The sequence below is a fragment of the Dromaius novaehollandiae genome, chromosome 8 (genome assembly GCF_036370855.1).
Source record: "Dromaius novaehollandiae isolate bDroNov1 chromosome 8, bDroNov1.hap1, whole genome shotgun sequence".
Classification (NCBI taxonomy): domain Eukaryota; kingdom Metazoa; phylum Chordata; class Aves; order Casuariiformes; family Dromaiidae; genus Dromaius; species Dromaius novaehollandiae.
Window position 1 is genome coordinate 5919955 of NC_088105.1, and position 14286 is coordinate 5934240.

At 39.2% G+C, this 14286-nt stretch overlaps 1 protein-coding gene across 2 annotated transcripts in view; it reads left to right on the forward strand.

The window, feature by feature from the left end:
• BRINP3 (BMP/retinoic acid inducible neural specific 3) overlaps positions 1-14286 on the forward strand; it is a 209590-nt gene that overhangs the window by 170862 nt on the left and 24442 nt on the right. For both annotated transcript variants that reach the window (XM_064515541.1, XM_064515542.1), the window contains exon 7: positions 2996-3218. In XM_064515541.1, the coding sequence (XP_064371611.1) occupies positions 2996-3218 (223 nt within the window). The remainder of the gene's footprint in view (positions 1-2995; positions 3219-14286) is intronic.

Here is a 14286-nt window from a genome sequence, read left to right on the forward strand (position 1 = left end):
TATTTTGCACTTTTCCATTATTTGAAGTTAGTAAGCAATATGAAAAATTGCATTGCATGTGCACCTGATAGCTACCAATCTGAAAATAAATTAAAAAGTTCTGAAATTATATACCATATCTGGTATCAAATATCATGTTTTAAGAGTGTCAGTTTGTATGTCCCCCAGCACTGTAATACCGAAGGCTGTTAATCCTCAGGAATGGCTGGTATAATGGGTTGATTAGAGTGTAATAGTTTAATCATCTCTGAATGGTAGGAGTTCGTGTCGTAGTTTCACAGATCATGAAATGTGTCTGTTTAAGATATGAAGACATTATCTTTTCTTCCCTTTTTTGCAGAAGGCACGATGTAACCGTGCTCATTTTATCTCTGTCTCTGTTTTACCTGCACTGTGGTGCTCATTAGCATGTTCATACAGGACCCAGGGATAGTCAAAGTTTATGTTTATTACTGGGGAAAAAAGAAGCATTTTCTTATTGGAAATGTTTTTGCATTGCAAGTTAAAGCGTGTAAACCCTCCTTATCACTTCTAAACACTGCATCTGATTAGTTGTCAGCTGTGAAGCTTATTGCCATTGTGCAAAGGACAGCAAACAGAAAATGTTTCTTAAAAAAGTTATTATAGCGATATGAAAACTGAAAAGGCACATTATGAGTATATGCTCTCCTCCAGGACTTTTTTTTTTTTTTTTTTTGGCATCATGAAACTGATTTTAAGCAAATATACTAGTGTCTCAGAAGAACAGAAGGGAAATGAGATGTTAGTGGTTCAAACAGGTATTCAGGAACGTGGCTTTTGGATGCGATCCTCCCTAGGTGTATTAGCACGCTCCTCTGAAGTCAGTAGAGCTTGACCGATTTACACAAACTGCAGAGCTGAGCTTTGCCAGAGGACATATTTTGACAGCTCAGTTAACCCTATTTGCCTTTCATTTGCTTTCGCTTCTTTTTTACTGCCGTTTTGTTAAATTTGAAAATGCACTCTTCAGGCTTGGAAGGCCAAGCCCCTGAGCCTGTGCCTCCTTCAAACCAGCCAGCTTTAACCCTCTCTCACACCAGGTGTTGAGGTGTGAGACAAAGAAGTCATTGTCACTTTGTCACTTGGTAAAGGGAGAACGAGGAGCTAATTCTCCCAAAACACCACCAAGACTCGTAGAGCTGGTCATCTGCTAACCTAGAATTTGTGAAATGCTTCTATAAATTCAAATGATTAAGGTACAAACCGAGGAACAGATACTTACTCTTTTTGGATGGAGGGTAACACCCAACTTGGACAAAAATAGGGGAAGGGAAAAAAGCAAAGGATGAGAATTGGGTTCCAGACACTTTCTAAAATGAGCAAACAGCTCCTTTCCTCCACCGTTTCATTTGCACCTAGGGAAGGTGGAGGGGCAGTGGCGTTCAGCTCGAGGGCGGCACAGCAGAGGGCAAATTCTCAAAGAGGGAGGAATAACACATCGCCAAGGACCTCCCACATGAATTATTAAAACCACTTTATTAAATAAATAATCTTCTTTGCCCCTTGCCATTTGTTCTGTGCCTTTCAGAAGAGTTTTCCATACCGTCCCTCTTCTCTGATCCATCGCAGAAAATGCTATGCCAAAATGTGGCTGTTCTATTTTGTCATGGCCCCATGTCCACCAGGACGGGGAGGAGGCTCATTTAGAAAAGATCTTTCTTCTCAGCCCCCCAAAAGAAAAAAATTTTCCATTCTTTTCCTATAAAATGTTCTGTTAAAAAGGCTAAAGCTGAAAACCTTAGAAACACAATGGCCATGCTGCTTGATTTGCTGAAAATGGAGTATTCTTCTATGGGAGTAGATGTTTTCCCCAAGCCACCGTCTCCCACAAACAACCCGAAATTGAAGCAATGGTAAATATTACGACCGACTCTAGTTTGAAGCAGGCGGCTGCTTCAGCCGGCGGATCATTGCGTTCACATAGTCTGCCGAAGCGCAGACTCCCCGAAAGGAGCATCTGGCAGGGTGAAAGCCGAACTGGCAGATAAGGCACTTTGCTGTGTGAACAAGCTGAAAGAAAAAACCGGAGTGTGAAGGGTGGGAGGACAGCAGTGGGAAGGAGGGCAGACAGGAGGAGGTACTGCTATAGGGAAACAAGAAAGAAGAGGATAAACACATGCTTTCAAGCAGGCTCTTCATTTTCTCCTTTTTCCATTAATTAAAGACCTTTTGAAGGAAAGTTTATTTATCTCCAAAACTTATAAATCAGTGTGTAAATTATCCTGCTCATGAGAGTAGATTCATTGATTAATACAGTTGTTTAGATAAGATTTAGTCTATAAACCATACCAGCAGAATGAACCACAACGTTTAAGGTATTCATCGTTACAGTGATCTTCTGATTTAAGAATTCTTTTTCCACTTTAGAGATCAGGATGAAAGTCAAAAAGAAGATAAGAGGTATATTTCTGAAGTGTTAAAATACCATAAAGTGCTTTGAAAAACCCCACTTTAATTCCAAATACTTCTGGAAGTCTGACCCTAAATGGTTCATCTCGTTATATATGAAATGACATGTCTAAAAGTCTGCTGGCCTGTAAACTCACTTGAATTTCTTAAGTATTGGAATATATTTCTTTAAAGATAACTTCCCATCCTTTCCAAATAAGTCCCTATATGTTGATCTTTAAGTGCCTTCACCTCAGGTCCTAGTAGGTAGATTTGAAGGTAAGTAACCCTGATTCTCATTTAACCTTTATGTTCTCAAGGTGAGACATAATGCCATTGCTTATATTTACTCTAAACATGAAGTTAGTAACTACCTAATTATTTCCTTTTGCTGTTTTTATTGTAATATTACCATTGACAATGTAGTCACCTTTCTACTTTAAAACAATCAAAAAGTCCAGTTTAAAAAATTTAAAAGTTTACAAACGACAATATTAGAAGGGTTTTTTGGTTTTTTTTTTTTTTTTGCTGCAACAATAACCACAACTCCGTAATTCAAGCTTACTAAATTTTGCCATTTTTTCAGAGGAATTCAAATTGTTTATGAAGAGGCTGCCCATGAACTATTTCCTCAACACATCCACTGTGATGCATTTGTGGACGATGGATTCCAACTTCCAGCGTCGCTACGAGCAGCTAGAAAACAGCATGAAGCAGCTTTTCCTCAAGGCACAGAAGATTGTCCACAAGCTCTTTGGCCTCAGTAAGAGATGCCATAAACAACCTCTCATCCGCATGCCGAGACAGAGGTAAGAAAGGCTATGAAAACCTTCAATGCATAGATGTGGTCGTATGTACAGTATATAGGATGTGTAGAGTACCCAGCCTTTACACTTGTTTTAGTTAAATAATCACAGCCTTCAGTATTGTTCTGCTCATGTTCTCCTGACAGGGTTGGGAAAGATTAAAACAAGAACTGATTTATGTATCATGGTGGATTACGTGCAGTAATTCAAAAGTAGCATGAACATATACGTTCATCCCTTCTTTGGTCTGCCCCTGTTTTGCAGAACTGTATTTTCCATGGAGCTTGGCCAATAGCCACCGTGCCAAATAACTGCACACAGCATACTGAGTACCTATTCTGAAGCAAGCACAGCTATTTTAAGAACTTTCCAGGTCATTATACAGTATATACTACATACTATTGATTTCTTGTCTCACTTGTCAGATCTGAATTAAATTTGAAAGGATGCCTTAGGAAAGGAAAGAGAAGTGTTTTCATCCTGCCTAGAAACAGAGCGATCCTGAAAACTAGCTGGTCAGGTCTATATTAACATAAAGTGGTTACTGTTGATTGCGGATCAAAAATCGTTTTGTTGAAATTAGTGGAATGACACCAGACTAAATCAGAAATGCACGAGTTCTGAAGGAGATTATTCTTCTGATCTCATAAACGAGCACCATGGGTTCAGTCCAGGGACTCCTGAATTTAGCATGTGTTTCTGTAGGTTTTAAGGAAAACTAGTTTAGATTGAGTATTCCAGAATTGCCAAGGGTACTTTAATCTCCCTTTCTTCCAGTTGTGCTATTACAAGCTAAGGCTCCACCAATTTTCCTCTGCCTTTTGGCTGCACATAGCCAGTGCTTCCACTTTCTCCTTCAGAAGCAGATAGCCAAATTATGGCTCTTCTGCCTTCCTTTCTCTGCATACTGTGCTCTGCTCTGGGATCTACTAGTTGAAACAAAACCCACATTTTTTACCTTTGGGGTCATTTCACGATTAGAACGCATCCCAGTAAGAAAGGCTATATAGTAATTGCAATGCTGTGGCATCATCTCCTGTGTTTCTTGGGTACGACCTGTGAGAATGGGCATTGTGCCACAGAATGATTCAGCATGAAAGATCTAGCAAGACCCTAGTTTCCACCAGGGATATGCTCTCAAACTTTCATCAACCAAAATTTAAAATAATCGTTTCTTCCAAATTAACCATCATGGGTTTGGGGGACAATGCTTGGCAGCCATCAGTAACAACAATGATAGGGTGCAGATGAACTGAGGTATAAAAAGCAAAGATCAATTGAAATCATTGATCAAAGCACCTCACTCTTGTTTATGTTATATGAAGGGTTTTCTTTTTTTTTCTTTTTCAAATTCGAAACTTTGATTCTGCTAGCTGAAGATATAGGCGTGGATAAAGGAGTATCAGTGGGCAAAAGATGGATAGCAAGGAGAAAGCAAGCACAGGTATTAACAGAATGCTCTTCAAGTGCTTTTAGTAATGAGAGCATACCTAGAGGGTACTGAATTTGTCAGTAAGGAACTGCTGACATGCAAGTATGCAAATAAATACCAGAAATCTGCGCAATGCAATGGAGAAACGTGAGTTATCGCTCAGGCTGTAAAACCAGACATTTCTAACAGCAGCCTGGTGGACTAACAGTTACAACTAAAACCAACTACTAAAAGTGCTCATGCTTAAGGGGAGGCAGAGATAAAAGCAAAATTCATAACTGCATTTGACAAAAGGCTCCAAAGAAATAAGGAGGAAGAATTTGTACAAAATGGTCTCCTTTCCGAAGGATTTCTAAACTTGTTTGGGTCAGTGCTTGGGCCCTGCTGTTGAGAACCAGGGGGGGATTTTATTGTGGAAAGCGATCCTTATAATGTTATTAGAGAGATAAATACTACTATAGATTGCATTTGGCGGGTACCTATCTGCTCAGATGCAGATAAAAAAACAGTGTTTTGATTTTCGCCAACGGTCAAGGTGTTGGCAGTGAGCCCAAAACGTGCCAATTTTGCACTGTATTTCACAAGTCGCTACACGATCTATACAAAGCATTTTTCAAGGAAAATGTTGAAATTGAGAGCTTTTTAGGAAGCTGGGAGGCATATTCTAAAAGTTTATTATAATTCATGAAAACTTTCTGTGAGATGGAGGTTTTTAGGGATTCATCTATGTAGTCTGCCAGGAATCCTTTTGTCACACCTGAAGGAGCTCCTGCATGTGGAACAGATTATAATTTGTTATTGAAAATACCTGTCTCTTTTCTCTGGCCTTGGAAGTTTGTTACTGAACATGAAACAAATCGTTGATGCATTTTTATAAGGGGGATTCAATTAAACAGCCAAGCCGAATTGCCTGGGACTTTTTCCAAATTTCCCAAAGAGAAGAACCAAGCCACTTAATAGTCATAGGACTAAATTACATTTATATCTTTATTTTCTAATCCTTGAACCAAAATGGCATTGAATGCTCTCCTAGCATCATTGTTTTTAGTAGAAAAGACTGAATTAACTTGCAAGTTAAAGAAACTACATTCTTACATCTCCTTCTTAAACACAGTTTATATTGTTCAATTAGAATAATGAATAAATAGTTTTCTTTCAGTCTGCAGTAGCAATCAGAACAATGCCTTATTTACTGCACCACTTTGGTACACACTGGGGATGGGAACAGGATTACTATTTTTATTTTATTCTGTTCATTGCAAATCTTTTCAAGTTCCAGATGTTCTTCCCAGATTTTCGGCTTTCTTTCACTGACATGAAATGGCCCATTCTTCCTTTTCCCGAAAGTCAAATCATGCCAAGATACTTCAAAAGTCCGTTGATTTCCATTATAAACTGTTATGGCAGTGTTTAGCATAACTTTAAAAAATCACCTGAATTTGTCAATACACTTTCTGTAAGCAGTGAAGTATTTACTGGCTGTCTATGTTGAAAGAAAAACTTGGACCAAAAATTCAAAAGCAAAAAGAAACACAGAAATTGCTATGTAGATAATCTGTTCCCATGTTGTATGTAGCGGCAACAAAATGATACAACTTTCCATTTCTAGAGCTAAAGAAAAAAAAACAAAGCTTGAGCTCTCAATACTAATTTTGTCGTCTTTTTTAGTAATGCTTTTCAGAGGAGCAAACACAAATGGACTACCTAATTTGAAGACTAAATGAACAGCAGAAAACATTTATTAAAATCATAATCCTGTATTGCTTAGATTCCTAAAATTTAATTTCTGTGACACTTTGAGATCTGCAAAGCATATTGGCTTTATCTCATATATTAACCAAAGGTATCTTTGCAATAAGCAGTGATCCTGGTATTAATGAGCTATAAATCAACTAAAGATTTGCATCCTATACTTCTCTTTGGTATAACTGGCTATGGAGAGAGACATAGGGATGTGTAAGCAAGGAAGAGCTGGAGTTTTGCCCATCAAATGATAAAAATCTTTTTCCTCTGGTCAGATATACTGTAGGCTATTAAAATTTGCTTAACCAAGCCGTCAACTGAATAGGCTAAAAAGATGTATCCCAAAGGAATAAACAAGCCCACGTTTCTGCAAGTAGCTGGAACAAGTAGAGTTAACCTTTATTAAAAAATAACCCAATTCCTTGATTTTCTGTGAAAGAATGCTTCATGGTGAGCTATGGTCACCAAGGTTCCTATTTTTCAGAGACAAAATATGTGAAAGGAATAAAGATATGCTGTCCCTAATAGGCAGCATATTTTAATAGCCCATATCGGGTCCACTTACGGCCACGGGAAAAGGCGAAACGGCAAGCAAAGTTGAGGTCGTACATTTGCCACTGGGTTTGGGGGAGGGAAAGCTGGGTTTTCCTTCTGCTTTGATTAATGCAGCAGCAAGATTTCTTTTCACGTGTGATGCCGGTATGCTGAAAATCACAGAAACAGAAGAGCTGATCCTAGCGGTTAATCGGTATCGATGAACATCTGACGTGAGTCAGCTGAATAAAGCGGGCATTTACATCCTTCCAAATTATGGAGAGAAAAAAATGAGAAAACTGCAAGATTGTTGCTAAAAAGTGCAAAGCAAATCTAAATCACGCTGGAGGAGAGAGTCTGTGCCTTCCTGTAGATTTTTTCCGCAAGTATGGCAATGATTTCCCATGCGTGGATTTAATACCCAAATGCTGAAAGACATTGAACATAGACGGCAGCTTTCACTTATTCCTTAAAAAGTGCCAGCTTAGGCACTTAGTTTTCTTCTTCTGCATCGTGCAAATTGGTTCCTTGGCTAATGTTATCCATTTGACTGAATGCACTTGGTGCAGGATATGTCTGCTATATGTACGAACCTCATTTGCATGCAATTTAAATCACTTTGTAATGAAAAGGCATCACTCGAGGCCAAATTTAAACAGCACAGTTTGTGACTTAATAAAGGCCTAAACAAAATATTAAGAAAGAGAAACATAATGTGAATACGGCAATAAACTAGTGGAATAAATTATGTCTTCCTTGGCACGTCAACAAAATGGAAATCAGCTGCAACAAACCACGACTGAGGAATTATAAACCATTCAAATAAATAAGAATTTTAATTTTAAAAGTCATGTACCACATTTGCACACAGAAGCATGTAATCTTGACTAAAGTGTCAGGATTTGAATTTTTAAAAGGACTGAATGTCTAATATCACCATACAATTTACAGTGAGGGGCTAAGGCGCTTTGGGCCATATGATGCAGCAGAAAAAATGGATAAAACAGCAAGTTTGGGTTACACCAACAGTCTAGCCAGGCCGTAGACAGAACTGGATTTTTCAAGCATATGATTCAGGTAGTGTAAGCAGAAGGCAAATACAGCTTAAAACATTTAAAGAGTTTTTAAAGAGATTTTAGTCAACAAATCTTATCTGCAAAGAGAAAGCCATTCCCACCAGGCTTACATTTGAACCATGCCATCATCTTCCCAAGGGGATTCTCTAGGAAACGTGCTGTGGCAGTGAATGGCTGCATCAGACCTAAGATTTGTAGAAATAATTCTGGTTTTTGAGGACAGAATTTAACTCCAGAGCTTCCCTCAACAAGCAGCAGGGATGGCTGTAAAAGGGGGAAGAGCCGTGAATTTGCATTTTTCCGCTTTTTCTCTTTTTTCATGAATTTCACTGAGCAAAAAGCTCAGGTTGGCCAAAGAATGCAACAGGGCCTGAATACTGTAAAAGCGCCTCAGCGAATGGGCTTGTACCTTAGTCTTCTCTTTAGTCCATACTCAGAAAACCAAATTTAAGAAATGTGATTCATTTTCTAGGATCTATACCGTGGTCCCTCAGGAGACTGAGGCCTTGTGACCTGTTTTCTTCAGGATGCTTCAGAAGGAAATACTCCAAAAGAGATAGGGCAGATCAGCCCTGTGCCCCTAAGACATTGCATGAAATTAGCTCCTTACATCCCGTAGCTGGCTGTCAGCTACTTCCACTTTAGATTGCCTCACTCTAAATATAATTGATTCACGGGCACGGAATTACTAAGGAATAAAATCTCCCACTGAGAAAGCCACGAAGTTCAATACATGGAAGTTTCACAGTACATCAGATAGAGATTTATCTTCTCAAGGCACTGGATGTAAGAGAAAAAAAAATCTAATTGCACATCACTTTGCAGACTGCAGTAATGATGGTAAATGGGGAGTCTAGATGAAAATTGTATTGCAATAAGACGGTGTTAAAAAGCAAAAGCTCGCTCAAACAGACTGGGACTGAAGTAGATGGTGCTTCTCAACAAGAGGTGCTAAAAAAGTAGTATCTTGTTTGGGTTTTTTTTTTTTTGCTTTATTTTTTTAGAAAATGCTCTCCTTTTTAAAGTGCAACATATCATAGCCATGTTTCTAAATAAAAACTGCTCCCAGAAAGAACAAAGAAAAATGCCCTTTGAGTCACAAATTGTAAAAATATGGTTTGAGCCACTTCATTAAGATGCTGCATGTGGGAGTTGAAATGAACTTGCAAGTGTGAATGTAAAGGACCCCCCTCCAGTGGAAACTTTGATTTGATCTTATGCGCCAGGTGCACATCTGAGTGCTGCATGCAATATAAAAGGAAGGTGATAAGATGAAAGCGTGTGAGATAAAATGAAGGTCAGTTTGGCAGTGGTTGCTTTACTAAACTGAATAATAAGTCCCTGTCTTTTCTCAAAGGAAATAAAATAATCCACTTTGAGGTGATACCTTTAATTGGACTGAAGATTAGAGTTATTTAAAACTAACGTGACAGACATAAAAATATGTGATGCTTGCTTGCAAATAACAATGCTATTAACAATGACAATCTAAAATAAACTCTTGTGTATAGGTGTGTTTTCACACACATGCTAGTATGTATTTAAGAGCAGACTGTTTCCAGTGTCTGTGATTGTTATAAATTTTCTCTCCAGGAATTTTGGTTTTCTCATGTTGCAGCATTTTATTACACACTCACAGAGGCTGTTATTGGTCATTCGCTATACAGGAGAAAAAATCCAGCCTCCTGATAACTCCACTTTTGATTTTTTTTTGATGAAAAGCAACATTAGAATAGAGTAACTTCACCATCTCATGAAGTCCTGTGAAACTAGTAGATGGGTTATATTAATGTCCCAGAGCAGGCTGATGCCTGCTTCCATGCCTGCCTTGTGGGCAATGTGGACTGGAGTCACATCTCTTGCGCTAATGCTTAGTCCTTTTAAAATACGGACTACTTGTCAGTGCAAGAATACTCTAATACTAGTTAATGCTTTAGTAATCAGATCTGAGTATAGCTAGTCTCCGAACAAGGTGTAATACAACATCAGGTGACAAAATAAAAGCAGTTCTTGGGCAGCATCTGACATAGCATCCAAAAGGAGTTATACCAACGTGCTCCTGCTGGGCGTTCAGCCCTCAATACCTTAGACAACAGCTCAAAGGTGGCAGCATCCAAATGTGCAATGGCAGAAGATGGCTCAAGGAAGACTGATGCCTGCAATTACAGTTGTAGTGTCCATCTCTTTCTTGCAAGTTCTTTTCTAAGGGCAGCAGGGCCCCACGAACAGAAACCCCAAATTCCTTTGGAAGACAAATTTCCTCTCTACAGTCCTGGTTCGAAGAACAGGAAAGCTGGGCTCAAGTTTCTCTTTACCCTCATGAAACAGTAGCCACCTTAACTACTTTTTGCAGCTCTGCTAACACATCTCTTCCACTACTGATTGCCTCTATGCTTTTCCAACTTGCCACACCCCTTGCTGTCTCCAACCCAAACACCAAAACTTCCATGTTTCTTCCAGACAAATTTTGTAATGCAGTCAGTGCAGTCAAGTAGTGAAGCCTGAAAATATGAAGACAATAAAACAGATGTAAGTTAAAATAAGATTCTATTTTATACACGTGTGGTATCGAAAAAGAAAACATTTTTCAGCCCACTTGCTCCTCAGTGGAGAACGAGGGTACTGAAGGATTTGCTCTCGGCCGTCTGGTTTTGACTATGACCAAATTGCTGTAAAGGACCTTCCCTCAGGCCAAATTTAAGGCTATCATCTTAATCGCCTAGCTACATGAGTTGCTTGCAGGAGCAGCATCAGAGCCAACATTGTGGTGACTCACCAGGCTTGCAAGCCTGCACTTTCAAATAACTGCCTGACTCCTGGCACACTCTCCTGGGCTCGGCAGCTCCTGTTTGCTCTTGGGCTGATGGCCATCTGTCTTTGTGGTAATGACGTGACATGATGGCCAAGATCCTTTCTAAATGATGCCCCTCCCACACCTTCGAGGGTCATAACAATGTACCCCACACGTTCAGCTTGAAGTCAAGTGAAGATACAATCATGAGCTATTGGATCTTGGACCATCCTGGGCTTCAGACTGTTCCCAAGTCTAGAAAGCTGCGGTATCGTCCAGATTTCATCTGTAGAACAAGAGGGTATTTGAACAACGCTTTATCTAATGCAGAATAGTATGAAATGTACCAAGAGGGCATGTCTTTTATCATCTATCACCTATTAAGCGAGAGGTAGGAGACCTAAATAAAGAGGGGGCTCTTTAATGTTCGTTCTCCAGCAATGGAATAGGTGTCTTCTGCAAAGTTGCCAAAGTCCCTCTGCCTGTGCTCCTCACAGTACCACCGGGCTGACGATACCACATCTCTCCTGCTCTCTTTTGCCTATGGTGTTTCTTTAGGTGGTACCTGGGCTGTCTCTCACCTGGCATTTGTGCAGCACATATCACAGCGGGGCCCCAGCCTCAGCTGGGGCTGGCATGAATTGCTTTAACACAAACGGCTTTCTGGTCTGTGCTATTTAAAGCCCAAATGTGCCTCCCCTGTGGGAAGGATAGTATTAATGCAAAGCACAAGAAAAGCTTTGACATGCCTGCAGAATGAAAGGGAAGATGAAGGTCAACTCTGGGGGCGGGGGGAGGAATATTGCCACGCATATCCATGTTTCAGGCAAAACCTTTCATTGCTCTGATGCCTCACGTTGACAAAGAGGTCTCTGCTTGTCAGGTCATGTCTGTCAAAGCTCTGAAAACAGGCTTTTCTACCTATTTTCCTTTTTTCTGAATCAGAGGATCTTCTCAATTAAACAAGTCAAAGCCCTGTGATATATGCGTTGATACAGATACAGACACACACAAGCAAGTGTCTTTTATTTCCCACCTGTGTTAAGTCATATGCAATTTACTCTAATAGCTCACACAGAAGAAGAGGTATTGGATCTCCGAGGGGACATCAAATGCTAGAATTTAGCCTTCTGGATTGTGCCTCAGGTCATCTTAGCTAAAGACATATTATAACCTGGTTTTTGGATTGATTTGAAGATCGGATAGCTTTAGTCCTGCAGATGGTGGGTTTCCAATGTTTTCATCTTGAAAAATGCTTGAAAAAGTACTGCAAGCCTGACTCTGAACATTTCATATTCTCTCGTGTCTACTCTTTTGTTGTTTTTTTAGAAAAAAAATGCTCCAATGCCAACATGCAGAATGCACCAATTCCATTCTCTCTTATATTCCTCCAAATGACATAGTTCTAGGAAAAAAGTTCCTATCTGGCCAATGTGGACAGATATGACTATGAATAAAACTTATCTAAAACAACTGTTTGCTACTATCTCTTTCCTCCACAAGTGAGGCAAAACAAGAAATCGATTCTAATTTACCAGCTTCTAAAGGGTATTTTTGCACGTCTTTTAAAGTTTGTCATTCTTTCTCATTTATAGCCTGCAATCTCTTTTATAAACCCCCAAAAATTGATTTTTGACTTAATATTTTCTCCATATTTTCCATACACTCTTGATGAGAGCAGAATTAAAAAAATTGAAGGAATAAGGTGCCTATTGAAGTAGTGGGAAGAGACAGGAGACATCTAAGTTCTCTGAAATATAACTGCTAGATAAGAATATAGTTTGTGCACAATTGCTATGGATACTTGCAAGAGCAGAGTCATTTATGGCCAGGAACACTGGGAAAAAAGTAGCACTGGTTCATTTTTGGAATCATGAAAACAAAAAAAAAAATTAGGAAGAAGGATTATCTCATACTGTATCTGGTATGAGATAACATCTGGAGATGTCTCCAGATGTCTCTGGAGAGACAAAACCTTGTTCTCAATCTAACTATTTATAACTTGGATCTTTTAGTATCTCAAAAAGATATTCCAGGTACTTAATACGCAACAGATTTTCATCTCTTACTCTGGGGAATATTAGAGTTATAAAACTTCACACACTTGCTGTGATGTAGAATTGGACTCTACCATCCTTACTGCGGCTGACCAAGTTGCTTCACCTGGAATAGCAACATTTGCTTCTCAGACCAGTTACCAAACAAGAAAGTAGACAATACAGTAAAAGTGACAGATGGTACCCTTTAGACACGTTAATCTTCAGTGCACTCATCAACTGCCATGCATGTTTATAGTCTGGGAAGAACCCATTATCCTATTCACATGCAAAGTTGGGTCACAGGTAAATGCCTTGAGAATTAAAATTATGTTCTCAGAACCAATCTATTTTGTACAATTCTGGAAGAAAAAAAAAACACATTTTTTTTCTTTATTATTGAGACTTTTCTGTTTATTCCTTTTAAGAAGAAGGTAGTGTCCAAAAGGCATAGTCTCACGTTTGTGCATGTTTTTCCAGATATTTATATTATTTTGGAAAGGTGCCACAAAATACCACCGAAAATGAGCACAAAGCACTGTGCTATCAATAGAATTCTTTCAAAAATCTATTTTACAGTCTTTTGTTAAGCAGGGAACAGAAAAGCTTCAGGCTGAGATAATGCAAATGAAGTTGTATTTCATCAGCAAGCAAAGCAGATCAGGGCCTTAACACAACCACTGAGATGAAAGCAAGGTTCCCTTACTATCAAGTTTCCTTCCTCCACATTCACAGTTTGACCAGTGCCTCAAAGTTATACAGCAGTCTCCATATCTTAAAACTGAATATGCACAGATGAAAAAGAGAAAGACTAATATCTGACATCTGTGTCATTTTGGCCTTCAACCCACACCTCCTTGAAGGAGATGGCAGAAAGGGTTTTCACAGGAAGGTCTCAGAATTCAGGAGAGAAAATAACAGAGAAGTCACACTGTGGGATTCCCCGTGCTCTGTTTCAGATACGAGGCTAGAAGGCAAGAGCACATCTCATCCGTTTGCCCACTTCAGCATATGCTTGTTGAAGCCTGAGGCATATTAAAGACATATGATCAGTAGCATAATATAAAATTAGTGACCACAGATCTTAAAAAAAAAAAAAAATCCCTCAAGTAGCAGGTGAGACAAAACAGCTGCAGAAGGCACTGATTCCAGTTGATTTGCCAGTAAATTATCCCAGTCACAGTATTATTAGTTTTCTATAAACCCATATATGGAACCACAGACGATGAGTATGGAGCAAAGGACTCGTGTAGCTCAAGGAGCATAGGTAATATCAGCTGTTGGCACTCCAGGCAGAAGGTGACACCTGTTAATATTCTAACGTGGTTTTATTTGATTATCTTTAGTGACTGACTTCTCTCAATTGTCAAGATATTAAGGTAAGAAGATGACCCAAACCAAAAAGAAACAAACCAAACTAAAGCCCCTCTTTTTTGACTTAACCTATGTTCTAGCCAGA